The 21278-nt window shown below is 43.0% G+C and overlaps 1 protein-coding gene across 2 annotated transcripts in view; it reads left to right on the top strand.

Annotated features, from left to right (window-relative positions):
• Positions 1 to 2964: 2964 nt before the first annotated feature.
• ahnak (AHNAK nucleoprotein) overlaps positions 2965 to 21278 on the top strand; it is a 40820-nt gene continuing 22506 nt past the window's right edge. Inside the window, exons 1-5 of one of the 2 annotated variants that reach the window (XM_079498556.1) lie at positions 2965 to 3206; positions 12154 to 12218; positions 20132 to 20195; positions 20370 to 20526; positions 20955 to 21205. In XM_079498556.1, coding sequence (XP_079354682.1) covers positions 20370 to 20526; positions 20955 to 21205 — 408 coding nt within the window. In that variant the 5' untranslated portion in view covers positions 2965 to 3206; positions 12154 to 12218; positions 20132 to 20195. Of the gene's footprint in view, positions 3207 to 12153; positions 12219 to 20131; positions 20196 to 20369; positions 20527 to 20954; positions 21215 to 21278 lie in introns of both variants that reach the window. The other variant, XM_079498555.1, reaches the window with a different exon arrangement.

Genomic DNA, 21278 nt, shown 5'->3' with positions numbered 1-21278 from the left:
AAAAACAACGTAAGGCCGATTCTTTATTTTTTTACTATTAAATTACTTTGGGAGCATTAAGACCATCTCTTTTTTAATACAGTGTCTGTCAACATATTAACCGCACAATACAGTGAGGAATAGAATACATACCGTCAGTGTGTGTGTTGGTTGGTCAGGGTGAGAGAGCACGTGACATCATCAGAGATGGAGCACGTGACATCACGTGACATCAATATTAAGCCCATATATGGAGATCCCTGATGTCATCAATATTGGCCAGCAACTCTACATCTGACCTCAAACCTCAAACCCTTAGATCTCATATGGAGCTGACCTGTTCTGACATTCCATATGTTGATCCTTCCCCATCCATCCTTCCTCTTCGATATCTCCCTCTTGACTGATACCTGTCCATTTTAAACTCTAGACGAGCCTGCCCCAAAGTTATTAGTGCAGCCACGCCCGGCTGCCGGCGAAAACTAAACTTAAGAAACTACCAAGCAGAGTGATACTGTATACATAATGTGCATAACCTCATGGCTATACCGGCACAAAGAACAGACCATGTCATGCACCAGGCCCGGTGCTACGGGGATGCCAGAAGGGGCCTGGAACCCTCAGTTACAAATTCTGCCCCCTCAGTTTAAGTTTTTTTTTAATTAGATGTTCCCCCTCACCATTTTCAATTTCCCCCTCAGTCATTTCATCCTGGAGCCGAGCTTGTCATGTACCTCCACCGGGGCAAGAGGAATCTGTCATTGCTTCTCTTGCTCATTCACCCTACTATCTTGGGTATACAGATTTTTGGATTGCCATAAAGTTTGCCCATTTGAGTCGACCAAAAATGCCGAAATCTGATTTGGGGTCCGATTTTGATGAGGGGCCTCTACAAGCCCAAAGCGACTTCAGATGGAACCAATTAGGAGAGCCACAAATGTGACAAAAATCACTGTTAGTTTCAAAACTATTTTAATATTTTAACACCAAATTAGGAAGGGCTACACATGATCTTGGGAGTGATGTGATGTAACAATGTGTTAGAGAGCTTTGTGATATTCCATAGTCCATGCTATGGTTTGCCGATGTATTATTCTTATTATTTTACAAACAGCGTTGTTGTAATACGGCCTCAGCTGCCTGACTCAGACGACACATAATAGCTGCATAAGCATATTGATAACCATGTCTACTATTGTATCAGAGGGACTGACTGTACGTACAATATGATATGAGATGCAAGCGTGTTTCCTGCTCATTCCTGTTCTTATCTTGGTTTCCATAATCTATTAGGGATGTCATAGATTCACTGTCCTACTGTATATATTCCTGTGTGTGTGTGTGTGTGTAATAAACTTCAGTATGCATGGTAACATATCACTGTTGTGTTGCCATGTGTTCTCCGCGCCTGCAACTCACAATGGATCTTCATCCACCACCCAAAGGGATTATATGGAGACTTCTACATGCCTTAGAGATGGTCGCCCTTAAAATCATTACAAGCGTTACACACCATGAGGTGAATTGTGTCTGTAGTACTGTGAAAAAAGGTTTAGCCTCAACATACAGTTGGGTGCCACCGATATTGTCCCTTATCATTTGACCCATTTAGGCCTGACCTCAAAATTTTAAAAAATCCTTCTAAATCCTCCAGTTTTCTGAAATAAATAATTTCACGATTTTTCAAAAATAGCAGACCTACAAGCTCGTAGCGCGCCACTCGGTGGCGCGCTATGAGCTTGTAGATCTGCTATTTTTCAATAGCTAAATTATAACATAATGTTTAAAACACCAAAAGGGGTTTTGCGCAGATCACGCAAACCTCAGCAAAAAGAAAAGGACAATATCGATGGCCTCCAACTGTAAGAACCCCATTCAAACATTCCAATTCCATAAGCTTTGAGAGAGCCTTTCAGATCTTTGTGGTAGAATAACCTACCATGTAAATACAGACTTTGCCTTGCTTTTTGATGAGTTCTCAGCTGAAACCATCTGTATAGTTGAGCACCTACTGCTGAGTCGTCTTGTTAATCACAAGTGTGAGTTGGTTTGTGTGCTGTGATGCATACACTGTAATAACATGTTTATAGGATTGTCCATCACTTGGATGCTTATTTGTGGGTGGGCTGGTGATGTCAGCACGTCCTCGTCTTTATTGTTTTACTATATGAACTGCGCTAAAATAATCCAAAATAAAATTAAGATAATTATTTATATGTAGGATTAAACATGTAATTAACCATTTTTTTCTTCTTCTTTTTGAATCATTAAAGCAAATTGTTCATACAATGCATGGGGTTTGTACTGTTTCATTGCAGGCAGTGGTGGAAAAAGTGCTCACGTTTTTACTTAAGTAAAAGTATCAATAGGCCTACTGAAATGTAGAAATACTCTGTTACAAGTAAAGGCACAAAAGTAGGCTATTGGTATCAAAATATACTTAAAGTACCAAAAGTAGAAAGTAGGCTAATCATTATGCAGAAAAGCAGAATGTCCTGTTTCAAAAGTTTTTAAATGTATAAAACTCTTTTTCTGCTATTTTCAAATGGCCGAAATGTATATAGGGCTGAAGTGGTTACTCTATGACATAGACATAGAGTACAATATTTGCTTCTGAAATGTAGTTGGACATACTTACTCCAGTAAAGTAAAAGTACCTCAAAAGTGTACTTAAGTACAGTACTCGAATAAATGTACTTTATGTTACTTTAGTTTACACCACTGATTACAGGGCTTAGATGTATTGTGTTCATCATTTATGCTATCTAGGCAGCAAAGGACTGCCCACTTGGTAAACTAAAAGTACAAATGACTTCTGTTGTATGATATTGGAGCCCTTTATGACAAACAGTGGGTGGGCCGACCCAGAGAAGTGAAGGACCACTCCCTTACACCGTTGCCCTCCCCTCCCTCTGCAACCAGGAGCCCTACCCATTGCTCTGTCCAACCATTCTGCTCAGCCCAGAGGCAGAGCGAGCAGCCACGCACAAAAAAGTGAAAAGCACTCAAGAAGAGGAGAGAGAGAGAGAGAGAAAAAAAAAGAGGGAGGGAGGGGGAAAAACGCCCTGGAAACTCTGTTGATAGAGAAATACTAAAGGAGTGAGAGAGTCTTTTGGGCTGCAAGTTCAGGCTGGGAAGAAGTGCTTTTTCTTGGGCTGGGACAGGGGCAGAAGAACTGCTAAGGATGCTCAAGCTGGTGTGAGACTTAGCGCCCAGACTGCGCAAAGGTAAATATAGTATAGGCTAAACTTTTTTTTAAACTTTAAACTTTTAAACGTATGTTTATTGTGGTTTCTGCTGTTGAATTCCTGAGCTAAACTGCTACTATAGTTTTGTATTGTATTGTTTCTAACAGTAGACAGCTTTGCATTTGTTTCAAGCATAGTAATGATATTTTAATAACTTTGCCAAAGTGTGTGCAGTAGGCTAGGCTTGCGGTGAAGTTGAGCATCTTATAAATGTTACTTAAGCAAAATAAATGCACACAGGCCTACATCATTGTGGCAACAATTTGACTTCACTTCACAATGATTCTTAGATGGCTATTATCAGTGTGATTGTATTGTTTCAAGTTGTTCTCTTGAGTTTGAGATGAGAAGTGGGTGTGTACCCACTCACATGAATGGACACACATGGCATTTATTTTAATGCGCACATAAACGGTTTCCTGAGGTGCATGTGAGCAGTATCCAAATCTTCAAGGGGGTTTTGTGTTCCTATTATTCATTACATTATCAATGGGGTGTAATCATATTAATGTCCGAAAGTTCTACACTCGTGCTGTAATTTGACTTCACTGCAACGTGGATACACGTATGCTACACGTAGCTAGAGAGAAGACATGGATTCTCTATGAAAACGCCACAAGATAAAATACGTTTTTCGTGTTAATTACGATGCTATCTTCATTATTGGTAATTTCAATTGTGTCTGAAACGAAGACGGTTTTAAAAGTTAAAGGTACTTCCCTAAGTAAAATGTAAGCAACCACAGGCTTGGGTGTGGATTTTACCCCTCCTCTCTTCTTCTCCTCCTCCTCGTCTCCTCTCCCGTTCCCCTCCCTTCTTTGCTTCTGCGTATTCTCCCAGCGAAGCCGAAGCGCACCCAAGGGAGAAGAAACAAACTTAGGCTATGCTCACATTTTTATCAAGACTTATATCGTCTTTATTAATGTTAAAATACAGGTCAGGCGATAAGTTGTCCGTGGTTGTGTCAAGTCTACATGGGTAGACTTTCGGAGATTTCTTCTCTTTTTCCCAAAAAAGTTTACCTTGGTTTTCTTAACCTGGGCTTCTGGCCAGGTTGTGGAGGGGAGGAGAAAATGAGCAAGAGGGAGGGTATGAGAGCAGAGGAGGGGGATGGGCTGGGGCAGAGGGGGAGTAATGGAATGTAGTGGTTTGGAAAGACAAGCTAATTGAAACCAGGTTTGAGGCGTAGAGGGGGAAAGCAGAACTTCTCAGCAGCACATTCGGAGAAAAGGAATCATTTTTATCTGCCTAAATGTAGAAGGAGATTATTTTTTGCATCCTACGTTATATCTAAATGAGTAGTGACAGTGTTATGTTTCTAGGTGCAGCTATAGGTTATATCATTGTGTAACGTAACCCACACAGTCAATTCAGTGTTTGTTAAAGTTACAGAAAAAGACGGCATAAGGAAGAGAGTGTGCAGGACAGACAGGCTCCATATAGCTCGACTGAAATAAAAATGTTCACTGTGCTTTGTTGCCTGTCCTCCACAACTCTGTCCTGCCACACCCTGAAGTAATTTCTGCCGAGTGGTGAGGAGGAGGCTGCTTCTCAGAGGAGAGTGCTCTCCACAGGCTGTCAGAAACACACAACAAGCATACGTTGAGTGCCTCAAAGCTGTAAAAGTCAGGCATTTCTCGAATTGCTCTTGTCAAGGCGATTGATTGTGACACAAGCTGCTTGTTTGTAGAGCCATATGGTCAGTCACCCTGTGGATGTTGATTGTCTGCGAGTATGCTTTCTTGGTGCTCTAAAACTTTCATGTAACACCTACTGGTAATGTGTTGGGAAGACTGTTACGTGTAGTTATTTTTGCCACAGGCGTGGGCAGGAACTTAATATAATAGGCAAATACATTATGTAGGACAGTAAACCTCAGAACCGGTTCTATATACTACCTAAAGCTAAAAGCTTGACTTGTCAGCTGACGGTACATACCTTGGCTTCAGGCAAACTGCGATATCTTAAGGCAGCACATGATCAGTGATGTTCATACAAAGTAAAGATACATTCTCTTTCTCTGTTCATAATAGAATTGCTTAAGCCTACTAAGTCTACCGACTATCTATGAAGCAACGTTCATTCTTGTTAACTTGCATTAGATCAGAGTGGACCAGTTTCCTGACACTACACAAAATTTCAGGGACAATGGGTTTGGCCCCTCATGGCCTATCTGGTAAACAACATCTCAACTGCTTCAAAGACTTGCACGTGCCTCATGAGTGTTATAGCGTGTTAGCTGGTCCATGACTCCATGCTAAGATATTTATCACATCACGTCCCTGGAGCTGTCATATAAGCTTTCCCTGCTGACTGGCAACAGAGAGGAGGAGAGCAGTGGTGTTACTCAGGCGCGCCAGTGTGAAACGGAAAGAACCCGGACTCGAGCACACTTCCTCTGCCATTTCCTCATGGGCTTGTTGAGGGGGTGGATGGAAGGAGGAAGGGAGTGAAGCGGAGGAGGGAGGGACATAGGGGAAGAGGGAGTTTGGTTGAAGAGAATGAGCTGAAAGTGGGAGCCAGCTGATTGTGATCAAATTAACGTTTGTTGTCTTTTCTCACTTTATGTTTAATTTAGGGGCCTTATTGGTCCCTCGGACATCCTGTAGATCAAGCAGAGCCTCCCTGGAGATCGCTGTGCTCAAACAATTGCACTTTCAGATGTACAACACTACAGACGCAAGCACAGCAGTGACAATGACCTTGCAGTATATATGCATTGATTACGGTCTACTCTGGAATAAAATCCCCCATTCTCCATCGTGGAATAAAAAGGTTCTAAACGTAGTTTGTGATTATAAGTCTCTCTAGGGAATACACCCAAACAACCACTCCCTGCGCATACATCTAGTTTGGAATGTTTCAGTTAGTTTGGACTATTCCCCATATGGGCCTATCATTAGCATCACTAGCTTAGTCAGTTAGAAATACAGATTTGAGACATGTGCTTCAGACGGCAAGTGCAACTCATGGCCAACATCCCTGTTGGGTCTTAGCCGCACATGTGCACGCAATCCAGTCTGTTTAAATGTTCCACCTCTCTCCAAGAGCCTTATGTCTTTCATATGGCCATGGTGCAACAGTCAGCAAGTCACGTATTAACATGGATTGATTGCTACACCCTGCGTGTGTGCACGTGTTATTGAGACTTATTTTTTGTATTTTTCTTATCAGACAAGAATCACCACACCCAGAGAACCATCAGACCTGTGATATTCTTTCTGTTTGGCCTCCAGGTGTTTTCCTCCCCTATGGGAATGGTACTAACTATACCATATTCATAAGCGTTGCATAACTGTAGGTGTACTACATGCCGGGCCACCCATCCCCCACTTAACTGTCAAACCAACGCTCCCAGTGCTCCTAACCTTTTTTGAGTTTCTCTGAGTAACGAATCACATGTGGCATCCATAAAACAAAGAAGAAAAAAGGAAAGAAAATCTAAAGAATCCTGTTTGGAATGGGGTGCTAGAAGGGCAAAAGGACTTGGAATGTAAATTTGGAAAGACATTTTGCGTTGTTTAGGTTCCCTTTATCTGACAACAGATAGTCAAGGAAGGCTCTTCTCACAAATGTCTGGTCTGCTCTACTCTCTTTCATTTGACTCGTCATTCCATCACAATACATGGCTGAACTTTTCTTCAAGGCGCACAGCTAATGTGCTCACGCTTTGTGCTATGCTATGGTTCAATGCGACTGTCTTGACTAATGGATCTTCTTTTTTAAGATTATGTGGTTCAAATTTGGCCAAATGTAGGGTTTAGCAAAAGTTGACAGTGGTTTTAAAGTTGGAGGTAATTAAAGTTAAAGGTCTGTGTGTGTGTGTGTGTGTGTGTGTGTGTGTGTGTGTGTGTGTGTGTGTGTGTGTGTGTGTGTGTGTGTGTGTGTGTGTGTGTGTGTGTGTGTGTGTGTGCGTGCGTGCGTGCGTGCGTGCGTGTGTGCGTGCGCGTGTGCGCGCTGTGTTGGAAAATCTGCATCCTCATCTCTGTTGTGTCCTGTCCACAACTTTGCAGCCAAAAAGCAGTCTCACCTCCCTTCATCCCGATTTACCCCATACTTAGTTGCTCAATGTTCCTGGCTCTGAAATTGTCCCAAGGCACAAGCCGTCAGGCCTGCGTCATTTCAAAATCCCAGCCATACCTAAAGTTCTTGTTCCCTTATGAAAAAAGTTCTTGCTCGGCAATGCTCAATGTTCTGCATGTTGAAAAGTGAGACTGAATGAGACTGAGTGAGAGTGATTGTACATTGTTGATACAGCCCTCTTGTTTGTGATCTTGTTCAAACTGAGAGAAGAAGCTTTTAAATTACTTTTCTTCCGTTCTATTCCATTTTGTGCACGCTGGCTGGCTCCTGCCAAAGTCACGATGGTTTAATCAGCAGCAGGCTGAGTTGGCGTCAGTGGGCAGGCTTTGGTCTTGAGCAGGACTTGTGGTTTGGTTAGGGCTCTGTGGACTACAGAGCATAGAACGGAACCATTTATTTTGACGCTCATTCCTTTCATATGTGTCACGCATGCATGTCCTATCTACGTTTCTCAGGCAGGCGTGAGCCCTATACCAGAGGCCCACTGCTCACTGTTCTCTCTTGGTATCCTGAGTCTTGAGTCTTGTGTATGGTGTACACACACACACACACACACACACACACACACACACACACACACACACACACACACACACACAAACAACAATGAGGAGAGGAACAGAGAGGCTATTCTGTTTTCATAACAAGTCCGATTTGGTCTCAACTCATTGCTTACTTTTGCCCTCTCTCACTTCTCTCCCTGCAGAACAAGCCTCTCTATTTGCTCATAATCAAATCTTATCACTCACCAGTACCACTACAATGCCCTTGTCACTAACGGGTTTGATTTAATCATCATCACACATGCACTCAGTTCAGTTTGAACCAATCAACCAGATGGATTGATTGTTTACGGTTCATTTAATCCCAATTTCGGATTGACCTACCTACACACCCAATTTCCCAAATCCATTTGGGTTCAAGTTCAACTCGTAGATTTTACTTTAATTTGACTAGTAGGTAGTCACTTAAGATCAAATATCTCCTATATGAGCAAGAGACCTGGTTAAAAATGAAGATATTACTATGTACCAAAGCACAATCTGTGATACAGAGGTGGGGCATGGACTGGAGAAGTATAGTGAAATTGGGATGTACGTAGTAGACTTGGGTGGGACGTTTGGGTGGGACATTTATCACCCATATTCAAAGATGGAGCTATCCCTATGACTATGATGATGATGATTGCTAAAGCCTTGGGCATGAAAGGGGATCCTGTTTGGCTAGACCCTGTGTCGACATGCTCGGTGTGTGCGTGTCAGTGTGTATGTTATTATGAGTGTCTACCCGTAGCTGAATTCGGTATGCGTGTTTGTTTGAGCAGAGTTCTGGGGTTGGGAGTATAGAGTGGTCTGGTGACGGGCGGTGGGCAGAGGGGCAAAGCGTGGGGTGGTCGGTACAGGCCGGAGCAGAAGTCAGCCTCAGAGAGCCAGAGAGAGGACATTTTTTTTTAGTTAGTCACCGTGGGGAGAGGCCGGGCTCCCTTCCAGCTGGCCTGACGGCTCTATCAAGGAATGTGTGTGACTGGAGGCCTGGGTGGGGCTCTACGGAGAGCTGCTCCCTCAGCAAGCAGAGCACAGGGAGAGCGATATGGTTTACCTTGTGGACTATGTGGCGCGGCGTTTCCGCCATTCAACATCGCATTATGTGCTTTGTGGGCTTCCCCAAAAAACCTGATGAGCACATTTTACTGTGAAATTGTGTGTCACTCTGGAACTGTTTTATAGGTCCAATAACGACATTGAAAATAGAACCGACAATGGTGAGAGGCATGTTGTTTACCTTTAGATTTTCGTCTTTGCCCAGATATGGGCATTACATCTGCAGTAATTCAGTATTATGGGACAATTATTTGCCATCGCAATGCTAATCTTCACTGTTTCAACAGATCCCTGTTTGATTCTCAGTTACAAATATGATATTATATGAGTCATTATGTAAACAAGACAGCAGTCTTAGTCAATAGGGATGGGAGTGGCCCACCAATCATGCAGTGTATCCCTTCAGTCTGTCATGCTTCAACACATCTTGCAAAAACATGTCATGAGCATCACCTCATGACATGTAAATACACATCAGCCAATGATGCAAAGTCAATTCTCACTTCTCACAAACTCACACATTCTTACAAAAGTCTGCGTATCGTTCACTTTATCTTGCGAAAACATGTCATGAGCATCACCTCATGACATGCAAATACACATCAGCCAATGATGCAAACTGAATTCTCACATTTGCTTCCAAAAGTCTGCATATCATTCACTCCCCCCCCCCACCACACACACACACACACACACACACACACACACACACACACACACACACACACACACACACACACACACACACACACACACACACACACACACACACACCGCGTGACAATGTGTAGTTACATTACATACATAAACCAAGACTGTATTGTCTAAAAAGTGTGCACAGCTGCTATCATACGAGTCCCCCTACACAAACACAGAGACGGCCACACATTGGCTGGCATTTATCATCGCTGTGTCCCATCTATTTCAGTAAGGGCCCTGTTCCAATGTGAAATTAGCCACACAATGCAACGGTAAGATAGGGGGAGGGTTGCGATGACAGGCTTGAATGGTGGTTTGAAATAACTGATCGCAGTGTGAAATGATACTCACCATCGGTTAATAAACCACCGGATCAACACTTACAACATGTATGGGTGAAATGAAATGCTTGGTTTGTGCACCACTGCTTCAGCAGGTAAGCACAGACTAATTAACGCAACGATGCATAGTTGGACAAACTCTCACTTTCGCCTCAGCCATTTACATACTTTCGCTCTAAAATAACACACTTGTTTATGAGTTTGCTGTTTAGAGGCGAAGTGGTCAATTATTGCAGAGTACTACAAACATAGTTATTTGGCCTCATTTTCCTTTGAGTAATGAGAAGTGTAAGTTATTGGACAACTGAGGCAGGGGGGGTAATGACTAGGTTTGAAAACCTGTCAAAGAAGTATTTATACATTAGACATGTTCCCACTGGTAGATGCCTGTGGATACATACCTAAAGTCTGGTTTTGTTGCTCTTGGGACTTTGGAAGACTCCTCGTCTTTGTTTCATGATGTGCCCCTAGTGATAATCACCCTAAGGTGAGTTTGGGTGAGTAGAAGTGAGACTATACCGGTAGATTAACTTGGCATACAACCTAGAACCTCCACTTTTAACCGTTTAAGACTTGAGGCAGATTCTACAAATGCCTAATAAATCAGTAGTTCGCACACTTAAGATATGTAAAACATGTTCAAAAATAGTGTACAAGTTCACAGGGTTGCACAAAGTGATGTGCTGTGAGCTTGTATTGCTTGTATCTGCTATTTTTGAATAGCCAACGCAAAAATATAAAATTACACATGGTTTTAAGGGGTTCAATTCCAAATTATGCCAATATTGAAAAACAAAAAAAAGTATGAATACAAAAATATATAGTCATAAGCACTGATGTGAAGTCAGAGTAGTAGTCATCAAACACAAGTTTATATATACTTTTATGACTTGCATTTAGCAGGGTGCTATAAAGCTACCGTACTCATTTGAAGATAAATGACCATCCAAATGTCTCGAGGTGCAAGATACCTCAAATCAGTTATAATATACATATGAGTATGATGTGTGGCTGATGCTATAACCATGCCTCAAATAGTTACATCATTTTGGACATGTTGGTTTCCAAGCATTTATCTCAATTAATTTGGTCCCCGCTTGACATGTTGCACTTGCTGAGGTTAGCCTCAACATTAGCAGACCTATAAATCTACATCGCTCGGAGGGACACTACTCTGTGTAATTACATATATTGTTCTGTAAAGCAAGGTGAACCCTTTGTTTCTGTCTCTAGCTGAGCTTTGTGTATAGAAAAGGAGCAATATTTTAGCAACATTGCCATGTGTTGTTGTTCTCTCCTGGAAGTCCCAAACCCATAATTTCAAATAAACCAGATCTGATATTTTGGAGTTTGCGGCTGTCTTGGTTTGGCCGCAGTAGAGGCAAGGAGGTGACCTGTGCCCTGCATCTTTGTTGTGTGCAATGGTCTGCGTGTGAATAGTTCCAGTGGTATGATTGTAATGCCATGGTGGCTCCATATTCCACATCTAGCCTGTCGATCATCACTCACCCCGTAAATGAAACTAGGCTACATTTCAGTCTGCTGCCCTGTTTAGATTGTTGCCTTGTTTTACATTCCTGTCTAAACCACCAGAAAATGAAAATGGGTTGTGTCTCTTTAAAAGAAACCTCCAGAGTTTCAACTGAGAATCTTGAATTCCCTTGGACTACAGTACACTGCCTCCCATCACGTTTATGTCAACTAACATGAGACGTGTCTTATTCAGTTGAGCTGAAAGACACTCTGTTGGGGCATACTTCCACCACTAGCTTAATGTATTTACTTTTAGGGAGAGTTTTGCATAATTACCAGCCCGCACCGTACATACTTCATACTCATAGGGTAATCATTAAACCATCTGAGGAATTTGACTGATCAATGTATTCTCTTGAAGGTGAGGTTCCACCAAGAGGCATGTAAACATAAAACCAAAGTGAAATTTGTATGTGTGATTTGCGGTCATTCCTCTCAGTGCAAGCTTGGCTCTTATCAAAGGAATGTGTCTCTTTATCTCTTTGACACAGTGGATGTGCCTTGCGTCAGCAGGAGCTGGATAAGAATGAAATACATTTGATTTAGTTTAGTTTTACATAAGATAATAAGAACCAGATTTTCAAGTCTCATCTCATGTTTATTTTCATTAAAATGAATTGTCAAACTCCGTAACTAATCCCAATTTCTTTTTTTCCTCTTCATCAACAGAAATAAAGAAGACAAGAACCAAAGCCTTAGACTGAGAGCCCTTGGCCTTGCTTGAGCAATCTGCAGTAAGTATCCAATTGCAAACACATCCCTCAGTGATAATGGCATCACAACAAAGGGCACTTCTCTTAAGGGAGGCAAAACATAGATTCTTCCAGGCTATCTAGACAGGGTCACCTCAGAACAACTATCTCTTGTATGGCTTTCAAACGGAACCCAAGCTTCTCCGATGCCAGACTCCAAAATGCTTTTGGAATGTTTGTTGCGAAGCCTCTTTTGAACCTGGAAGGTCATGCCACTATTCAGCTGTGAAAGGGTTGCCTTGTGGAAACTTGACACTTGGCTGCTTCAGCTCACCTCCACCCCCATCCCACTACGGCTCAGCCACCTGTTCCACTCGAACACCCCCCGCCCCCTCACCCCCCATGTCAGAAGCCCGCCAAAACTCACACTGTTTAACTGTTTGTTGCTGGCAGCTGCAGAAGATTTATTTCTTTTTTTTTTGAGAGAGAGAGAGAGAGAGGAGAGAGAGAGAGAGAGAGAGAGAGAGAGAGAGAGAGAGAGAGAGAGGAGGGAGTATCTACAGTAGGACAACAGACACCCCAAACCAAACCGTATGCAGCCCTTGTAGGCCACTGACAGACCAAAAGTGGGGAGGCGTATCCAGAAATGATCTGTGGTTGCAGGCTAGTTAAGAGAATCTTTTGTCTGTCTGGCTGTCCTCATGCCCCCACCCCACCGTCACCACCAACATCACCACCACTACCACTACCACTACCCCGCTGCCCCCGGCAGTTTTTCTCTCTCTCACCACATACCAGACCACAATATAAGATGACAGATAGAGGAGATCATCTCTCATTCCTTCCATCGTACTCCCTTCCTTCCTTAGGCTTCTGTGCCCAAATCTAGTTTTGCATGGCTCTCCAACTCAGATTTTGATGTGCACTGATCTGATTATGGGCGTGTGTCCTAAGGAATGGCTCTCTCTATCTCTCTCTCTCTATGGCAAAATAAATGAGAAAGAGAGAAGAAGAGAGGATTGTTTTCATGGATATGGCCTCTATCACAGACTGCCTGTATGTCTTATGATCCTCTGAACAAACCGCCTTATTTACAGTAGACTGCCATCCATATCTGATCATATGATTTTGCTTTGGGGTGTTACCGTTTTTCAGCTCTCTCTTCCCTGATAAATATGATGTTTTGGTACAATGCATGTATGGCAAGCTTGGTAATTTACTAATTGTACTGTTGACAGGTTTCTCTTCAGAGTCCATTTGTCATTCTTCTCACGTCTTGTGATCTTTCCGCCATTGATAGTTACTGTAGCCGATACAGAGTGAATACACATTGGGGTGAGAAACCCCTTAATGTGACACAAGTTAAAATTATATCTTATACTAATACATTGTACACCCAAAAGGTGTGTACAGTATATTCTATTCAGGAACTGTGTCCCTCTCCGTCTCACTTTCCCACTTTCCCTTCCTCTCAGATCGTTTTTCTTTTTTTCCCCCTTTTTACCATTTCCATGTACCCACTATCCACCTCTTCTTCATCCCATGTGCTTCCCACCTCTGCCTCTTTCCATCCCTTTGATTTCCTTCCTTCCCTCTCACCCGGTGCTCTCCAGCCTCTGCCCTACTCGCTGCCAGGAACAAGTCAAATGTACAGTATGAGAACAAGGACAGGCCAACAGTTCACTCTAGAACTGTTATGGGGCTGATTTATGATCTAGAGTAGAGTCTAGAATAGATCTAAATTGTATAAGTGTGTGTGTGTGTGTGTGTGTGTGTGTGTGTGTGTGTGTGTGTGGGGGTGTGTGTGTGTGTGTGTGTGTGTGTGTGTGTGTGTGTGTGTGTGTGTGTGTGTGTGTGTACACAAATCATAATCTATGGAAAGTTAGGTAGTTTGAGAGACTTAGGGACATTAGGGAGATCGATATAGAGAAGAAGAAACAAAGACAGTTCTAGAGAGTAGGCCTACTGGGCGTGGCCTCAGAGGTCACTTCATGTTCAGGATGGAGAGTAGGCCTACTGGGCGTGGCCTCAGAGGTCACTTCATGTTCAGGATGGAGAGTAGGCCTACTGGGTGTGGCCTCAGAGGTCACTTCATGTTCAGGATGGAGAGTAGGCCTACTGGGCGTGGCCAGAGAGGTCACTTCATGTTCAGGATGGAGAGTAGGCCTACTGGGCGTGGCCTCAGAGGTCACTTCATGTTCAGGATGGAGAGTAGGCCTACTGGGCGTGGCCTCAGAGGTCACTTCATGTTCAGGATGGAGAGTAGGCCTACTGGGCGTGGCCTCAGAGGTCACTTCATGTTCAGGATGGAGAGTAGGCCTACTGGGCGTGGCCTCAGAGGTCACTTCATGTTCAGGATGGAGAGTAGAATAACAAAGTGGTTTTTCCTCCCTTGCTCACAGGGAGTTGATGAGAACACACAACTGCTGGATTTGCCCTCCCTCTGTGAGCCTGGGCTTTTGTAAATACCCGTTGGCGCCAACAATAACAACGCTCCTTGTTTGAGAGTTAACGGTTCATTTTCGCCATGGCCCTCATAGTGGTAGATGTCTAGGGAGCAGCGACACGCTGCAGAAGCAGAGGGAATGGTGGAACATCCAAGACACTCTTAAAGCTTCATTTATGCTTCATTGACAACGGGTTGACAACGTGACATGCATGACACATTGTCACCTAAGCATAAATCGGCCGTGACCACATAAGCCACATTTTACACTTTGTAAGACAGTGTAGCACAACAAGGCGAATATGCCAAAAATAGCCCTTCTACAAAGCTCACAATGTTTCGCATTGCGGTGCTTTGTGAGCTTGTAGATCGACTACGTTCAGTCTTTTTTTTTTATTCTTTGAAAACATTTGGGGGGGAAATTATTTTGAAAATGTCTGCCTATAATGACAGTAGATTGAAAATGAAGAATGGGGAAATTAACATAAGAATAATGTGCCACCTGTTGTCTCTGTTCCCAGGCCATATTGCATTGTTACTGGCAGTTTCCCCATCCCAATCTTCTCAATCTTCATGAGCTAATCAGATAAATCCATGTCTTCGCCGCTGCTGATTGGGTTGCTAACATCATCCAAGGGGTTCTTTTGCACAACGTTGCATGAATACACGTTATATTAGAGAGAGTGACCAACAGACACTCTGACATAAAGAGAGAGAGGAGATGTCTGTGTCAGTGTGTAGCGTTCAGCCAGTTGATGGTGTCATCTTTGGCATAAACACCATCCATATCTTGCGTGTTGTTGTCTGCTGTCTGTGTGCTATGCAATTTGTAACCAATGGTCCTAGACCATGCCATTCAGCCCTGGAAGCTGCCCACAGGCTATTTTTGAGACCAGCTTCATATTACCTCAAGGCATTGCATGCATTTTGCATTATTCCCAATCACGCATGACCATGGTCTATTTATTGACTTGTGTTAATTGGCTTGTGCCTTGTAATGTGCCCTTGGATGTGGCCCGAACAGCTAGTAGGAATACCAGTTTGCTATCTACATAACATTACAAAGTAGCTGCTTATTGATGTGTCCTTAGCACCCTAACTTATCCGTATGATGGAGCCCATACTGGTTTATGCCTGTCTCACATCATTTTCACCATGACTGATCTGCGTCAAATTACGGAGTTCCCTGTTCTTGCCGCAGGGATTTGCTGCATTGAAATGAAAATGTATTCTGTCATTTGGTGTATTTTGTTTCTCTGTTTAATATGAAAGCAGTACAGTATAATCAGTTGATCATTTAGACATCTACAGGGTATTTCTTCTTCCTCTATCAGTGTGTCTCATAGGTGTAAAAATCTACCAAAGAATGCACAACTCCCGATTATCTCTATTATGAAGCTTATAGTAAATCCAACAATTGCTACCGTAGAGGGCCCCACCAAGGAAATGTTTGATAAACAACCTGAGAACGGATGCAAGGCATGTTGACATAGCTTTGAGAATATGGAAAACCCTCACAAGATTAAAACTGTACAGAAAACGCACACTGCCTGTAGGGCAGAGATAGGTTGTGAGATTGGTAAACATTCCAAGTTAACGCTTGTTTCCTTCTGAAATGTGTGCACACGTACAGTACACAAAGCCATCTCTCCTCTGGAATCATGATGTACGGGTGTGTGTGGTTTCATATTTCCAGGGCTCCATTGAACACATCACATGCTCGTGTCATCTTTTCTCCAGTTCCCTTGTTGGATTAAAATGATACAACGTGCAATGGGAGTGTGGCGAGAGTGTCGGGTGGCCTGGTGGCTAGTGGCACATACTGTAGCGCAGATCCCTTTTCTTTATCGTTTTCCTCTGGTCTCAGCATGCTGTTATCTGGCTGAGCAGCATGGCAGAGCGTGTTACCACAATAGCCAACACATGTCTTGACTATCTGAATGGGGGCGGGTCTCACCTTCACCCCTCACTTTGGCGGATTACTGGGGCAATTATGTTATTTATAGGAGTGCAAAAATGGGACATTCCAATGACAGAAAAAGGCAGCGAGCTATTCAGACATTATCGCTTCCCTGAGCTGCATTCTATGAAGGATATGTCTGCAAGACAGAGCAAATGAGGAAAAAAAACTGGGCGAAATATGCCAGAAAGTGACATCTGAACACTCAACACACTTCCTTCTTATGAACCGAAACCTTCCTTCTTTTTTCCCCCCTTTTTTATGAACTGTCAGTCAAGCTGTGAGGCTGCATGCCATGATCAGAGATAAGATCTTTGGTTGATGCCAGAGGCAAAGACACAATATGTTACAACACCACAAAGATCTTTTTTGTAATTGCTCTTCCGAAGACATTATACACACACATTGAATTAGTGCCTCTAATCACATGGCTGCTCATCTTAACCACAAGATTCCAGTCTGAACTGGAAGGACACACAGGTCAGAGACTGGTCAAAGCAGCACTTTCAAATTAATTTGTGTAACATGTTAATAACATGTTAACCACTTGAACCCCAGCCATCTCAGGTCCAGTTTAGAAAGTCTTTCCCAAACAGTGGGTTGAGACCCATTTGGGTGTCATGGACCAATTGTTTTTTAAATAATTTCATACATTTTAAAACAGACAAACAAACAAATCTAAGACTTCTATAAATAAAAAATAAAATAACAATAGGCCTACTTAAGATTAAGAAGTAGTGAAAATAGACGATCTACAAGCTCGCAACACGTCACTTCGCACCATGTTGTGCACTTGTAGATCTGCTATTTTCACTAGTTTGGAACCACTGTTCTAGAGAGGGTTTAAATATGCCACTCAAGTGTGTGTCTAGGTTCTAGATACACAAGGAATATACCTTGGTATTAATTGCTTCATGTTGTGACTGGCCACTCTTGCTTCATTCTATTGAAGCATAGAGTGACCAAACTCACAGAATTCCTGTAATGCAATGGAGCTCTGGTTGGACTTTGGTTGCCATGGTAACCCCATGAAAACAGACAATCAGTCATTGCTGTGACTCACATCACATCCTGTTTCTTTTGTTCTATCCTGTTGATAAACTTTTCCATTTACTGTATATAGGTTGATTAGAGTCAACTGGACAATGTAGTGAAACATGCTGAATAGTTGTACAGAAATGATTGGGGAAGACTCGCCCAGAATCAAACTGATTCTGCTGTTGATCGCTAATCAGTTTAATTGAAATGTTTAAATGCCGAAAGCACACCCTGCGTTGGACATTATAAAACATATCCACACGCACGCACGCACGCACGCACGCACGCACGCACGCACGCACGCACGCACGCACGCACGCACGCACACACACACACACACACACACACACACACACACACACACACACACACACACACACACACACACACACACACACACACACACACACACATATCTACACAAATCCAGCATGTTCATTGAACTCCAGGGGTGTCCAAATGGACCAGAAGGTCAGTTTTTACACACTCATAGAGTTCAATTAACACGCTGGACTTGACTGTGTGTGGAAGCTGAAACACTGGTGCACCAAAGTATGAAATCATGCAAACTATCTGGCTAGGTAGAGCACTGGCTCAGACAGGCCTGTGTAATTGCAGGGGTGGGTTGTGGAGAGGTTGGTATTAATGAAACAATGGGTTGTCTGTTCCAAAGAGGAGAGTGGGTAGGACTACAGTAGTCAGCATGTTTGAAGAGGCAGGAGTCACTCGGGCACAGGGAAAAGATGTAAACAAACTTTGCCGTTGCTGTGTTGCGAGTGAATGTTTCCATCGTGTTTTGTGGTTACAGTGCACAACACGTGGATACAGCAATTCTGGAAGTTTGTGCAAAGCTGTTTCTTGAATGTAAGCTAACATAGGAACTATTCATTCTTGCTCATTTAATTTCGTTAGTCAAAGAAAAGGTGGCATTGTTATGACAACATTAACATGTTTTCTCATGGTTGAAAACGGTCTAATCAAAAGACAAATAATGCCATTAATATTTCCTAAATGTTAATGTGAATAATATTCACCAGCTCACACACATTAAAGGTAACCAACTTCATGTAGCCATGGTGGTTACAATTGCAACCAGGAAAATATCTCACCAATAGTAGTCATAATGCCTGCAGGCTATAGTGTCTGTGTATACCACTAGGCTTGCTGGTTGGTGCCTGCACATGTTTGGGTGCATGTTTGTGTCTGTGTATGACAGTGCTGATCTGACCATTATGATGTGTGTGTGTGTGTGTGTGTGTGTGTGTGTGTGTGTGTGTGTGTGTGTGTGTGTGTGTGTATGTGTGTATGTGTGTGTGTGTGTGTGTGTGTGTGTGTGTGTGTGTGTGTGTGCGCATGTGTGCATGCGTGTGTGTGTGTATATATACGTGTGTGCGTGCGTGCATGCATGTGTAAGGGTTTTTGCATTGATGCGTGTGTGTGTGGTGTCCGGCCAGTCTTTATGTGCATGTGTGCTTCCAGAAAGAAAGGCAGTTTCAACCATCATTGTTCTCTCTATTGACATTGGAGCGGAGGTGTAGGCGCAGGATCAGGCTGCCTTCCTCAGGGCAGGGTGTGGTCTCATGCACTCTAACCAAATTTCCACAACATGGAGTGTAAAGACTAAAGAGGAGAGAGGGAGGCAGCAATTTGGTAACTGGGAGCTAGAGAACATAGACTTGTCTCCTTCTGGGTTCAGCTGCCATCTAGTGTTCATTATCAAATCCTACAAGCAAGAATTACCAGGTGCTTTACATATTACATGCAAATGTGTCACATGTTACATGTAGCACTGAAATTTTACTCGAAAATATTTGCTCTTCATGATTATGACGATTATGCGAAAATAAATTGTGATTAGGCGATTATGTAGTGATTGTGACAGGCCTAGTCTCATGGGGTGCATACTTAGTATTAGAGCCTCCGTCTCATACGGATCTCTCTATGGATTGATCCGTAGCTGGACCTGGCTGACGCGCTATGTTAATGCCGTACTGTTGGTTCATTGTGTGTGTCCGCCTCAATAACACACATGCAAGCTCTTCATGCGTTTAACATGTTTATTCCACCATTCAGTGTGTACAGCATCAGATCTGCAATTTCAGAAGCAAAAAGTATAATTAGAATATATTACAGAAACAGATATTTCAGACTGAACCCTCAAACATTTCGCTCCACACCATTTCAAAGTGCTGACGTACCTGCGGTCAAAGCTGTTTGCCCTTCCGGGTCAATCCTTCCCTCACCATGCCCGTGAACTTGACGCTTATGTAAACAACAGCGCCACCCCAAGGTTACATAAAAGGTGTTTGACATTGGTGGTCATTTGGCCCTTACACTTAGTTTAGACTAGTCATTGGTTAGACATGGGTTAAGGTTAGGTTTAGGTGTGCTGCACCGTGGGAGGTTAGGGTTAGGGTGAGGGTTTGAGTCACATGGCTTAATTTCAAGTGTACTTCATGTTGTTTTGTTGTCACACTTTAAGATTCATGATCTTGTTCTCTATTTTTACAGGAAAACCGAAGCAGTTTCTATCAATCACACCAGGACTCAAGGATAGCAACGCAAAACACACAAGGTAGAAACTAATTTCATAAACAGTACAACAAGGTATTTGTTGACCAGGTGTCATTTCTTATATTATGAATGTGTTTTCAAATGATAGATATAACAGTCCTGACATTTCTTTCCCTTTCTCCTTCTCCCTCCATTCACTCCCTCGTGCCTTCTCTCTCTCTTCCTTAATTTTCAGATGGCTGAAGAGGAAGAAACCAGGGAAGTACTCTTCCCAGACTGGGAGGGGGCAGACAAAACTGGCCTAACCATTGAGCGGACCGGTGAGGGAGAAATGTTCGTCACAGAGGTGAAAGGGGAGTCACCTGCAGCACGGTCTGGAAAAGTATATGAAGGTATCTAATCTTTGATCTTTATCACTTATCAAAGCTATGGTACAGTCAGTGTTCATTTTTACAGCAAATTCTGATTTAGTCTTAAGCTGCGTTCAGACTTGGATGGTTAGAGCGGCGCGATTACATACAAAGTCAATGCAGACGATAGTTGTGCGAACGGGAGCGGCGCGACATGGCGCAACACAAACGGGACGAAACGAGGCGAATATACATAGTCTGAACGCACTTTTAGTCTTTTGAATAACACACCATTTAGTTTTAGTTATATTTAGTAATCTGAAATTGTTTAGTCTTAGTCTAGTCTTAGTCAACTAAATATCAAAAACCATAGTCTTTTAGTCTTAGTCTTAGTTGATCAAGTCTCACTTACGTAGTACACACAGAACCATCGTTTTCAACTCGCTTTGTTGTTCATCTGCCATTCACAGGTGACCAAATCGTGGGCGCTACCATCTACTTTGACAACATGAGCTCAGAAGAAACAACTGACCTCCTGAAGACACTGAATCGCCACAAGGTCGGGCTGAAACTACAGAACAGAGGAGACAAGTCCCCTGGGCGCTCACCCTTGAGCACGCCGTGTCGATCGCCCTTGAGCACGCCATGCCGCTCGCCTATGGGCACACTGACATGGGAAGGGAAGAGCCGGTTGGGAAGCAGCCGAAGCACCAGTCCAGACGTCATCCTTGTGAGTTTATTTTTCACTGTATCTTTTGAGGGAAATCTACATGCATAAGTTACTACAGCTTTAC

Source organism: Electrona antarctica, assembly GCF_951216825.1.
Source record: "Electrona antarctica genome assembly, chromosome: 1".
In the NCBI taxonomy this organism is placed as follows: Eukaryota; Metazoa; Chordata; class Actinopteri; order Myctophiformes; family Myctophidae; genus Electrona; species Electrona antarctica.
The sequence above is the reverse complement of the archived record's forward strand: the minus strand, read 5'-3'. Positions and strand labels throughout refer to the sequence as shown.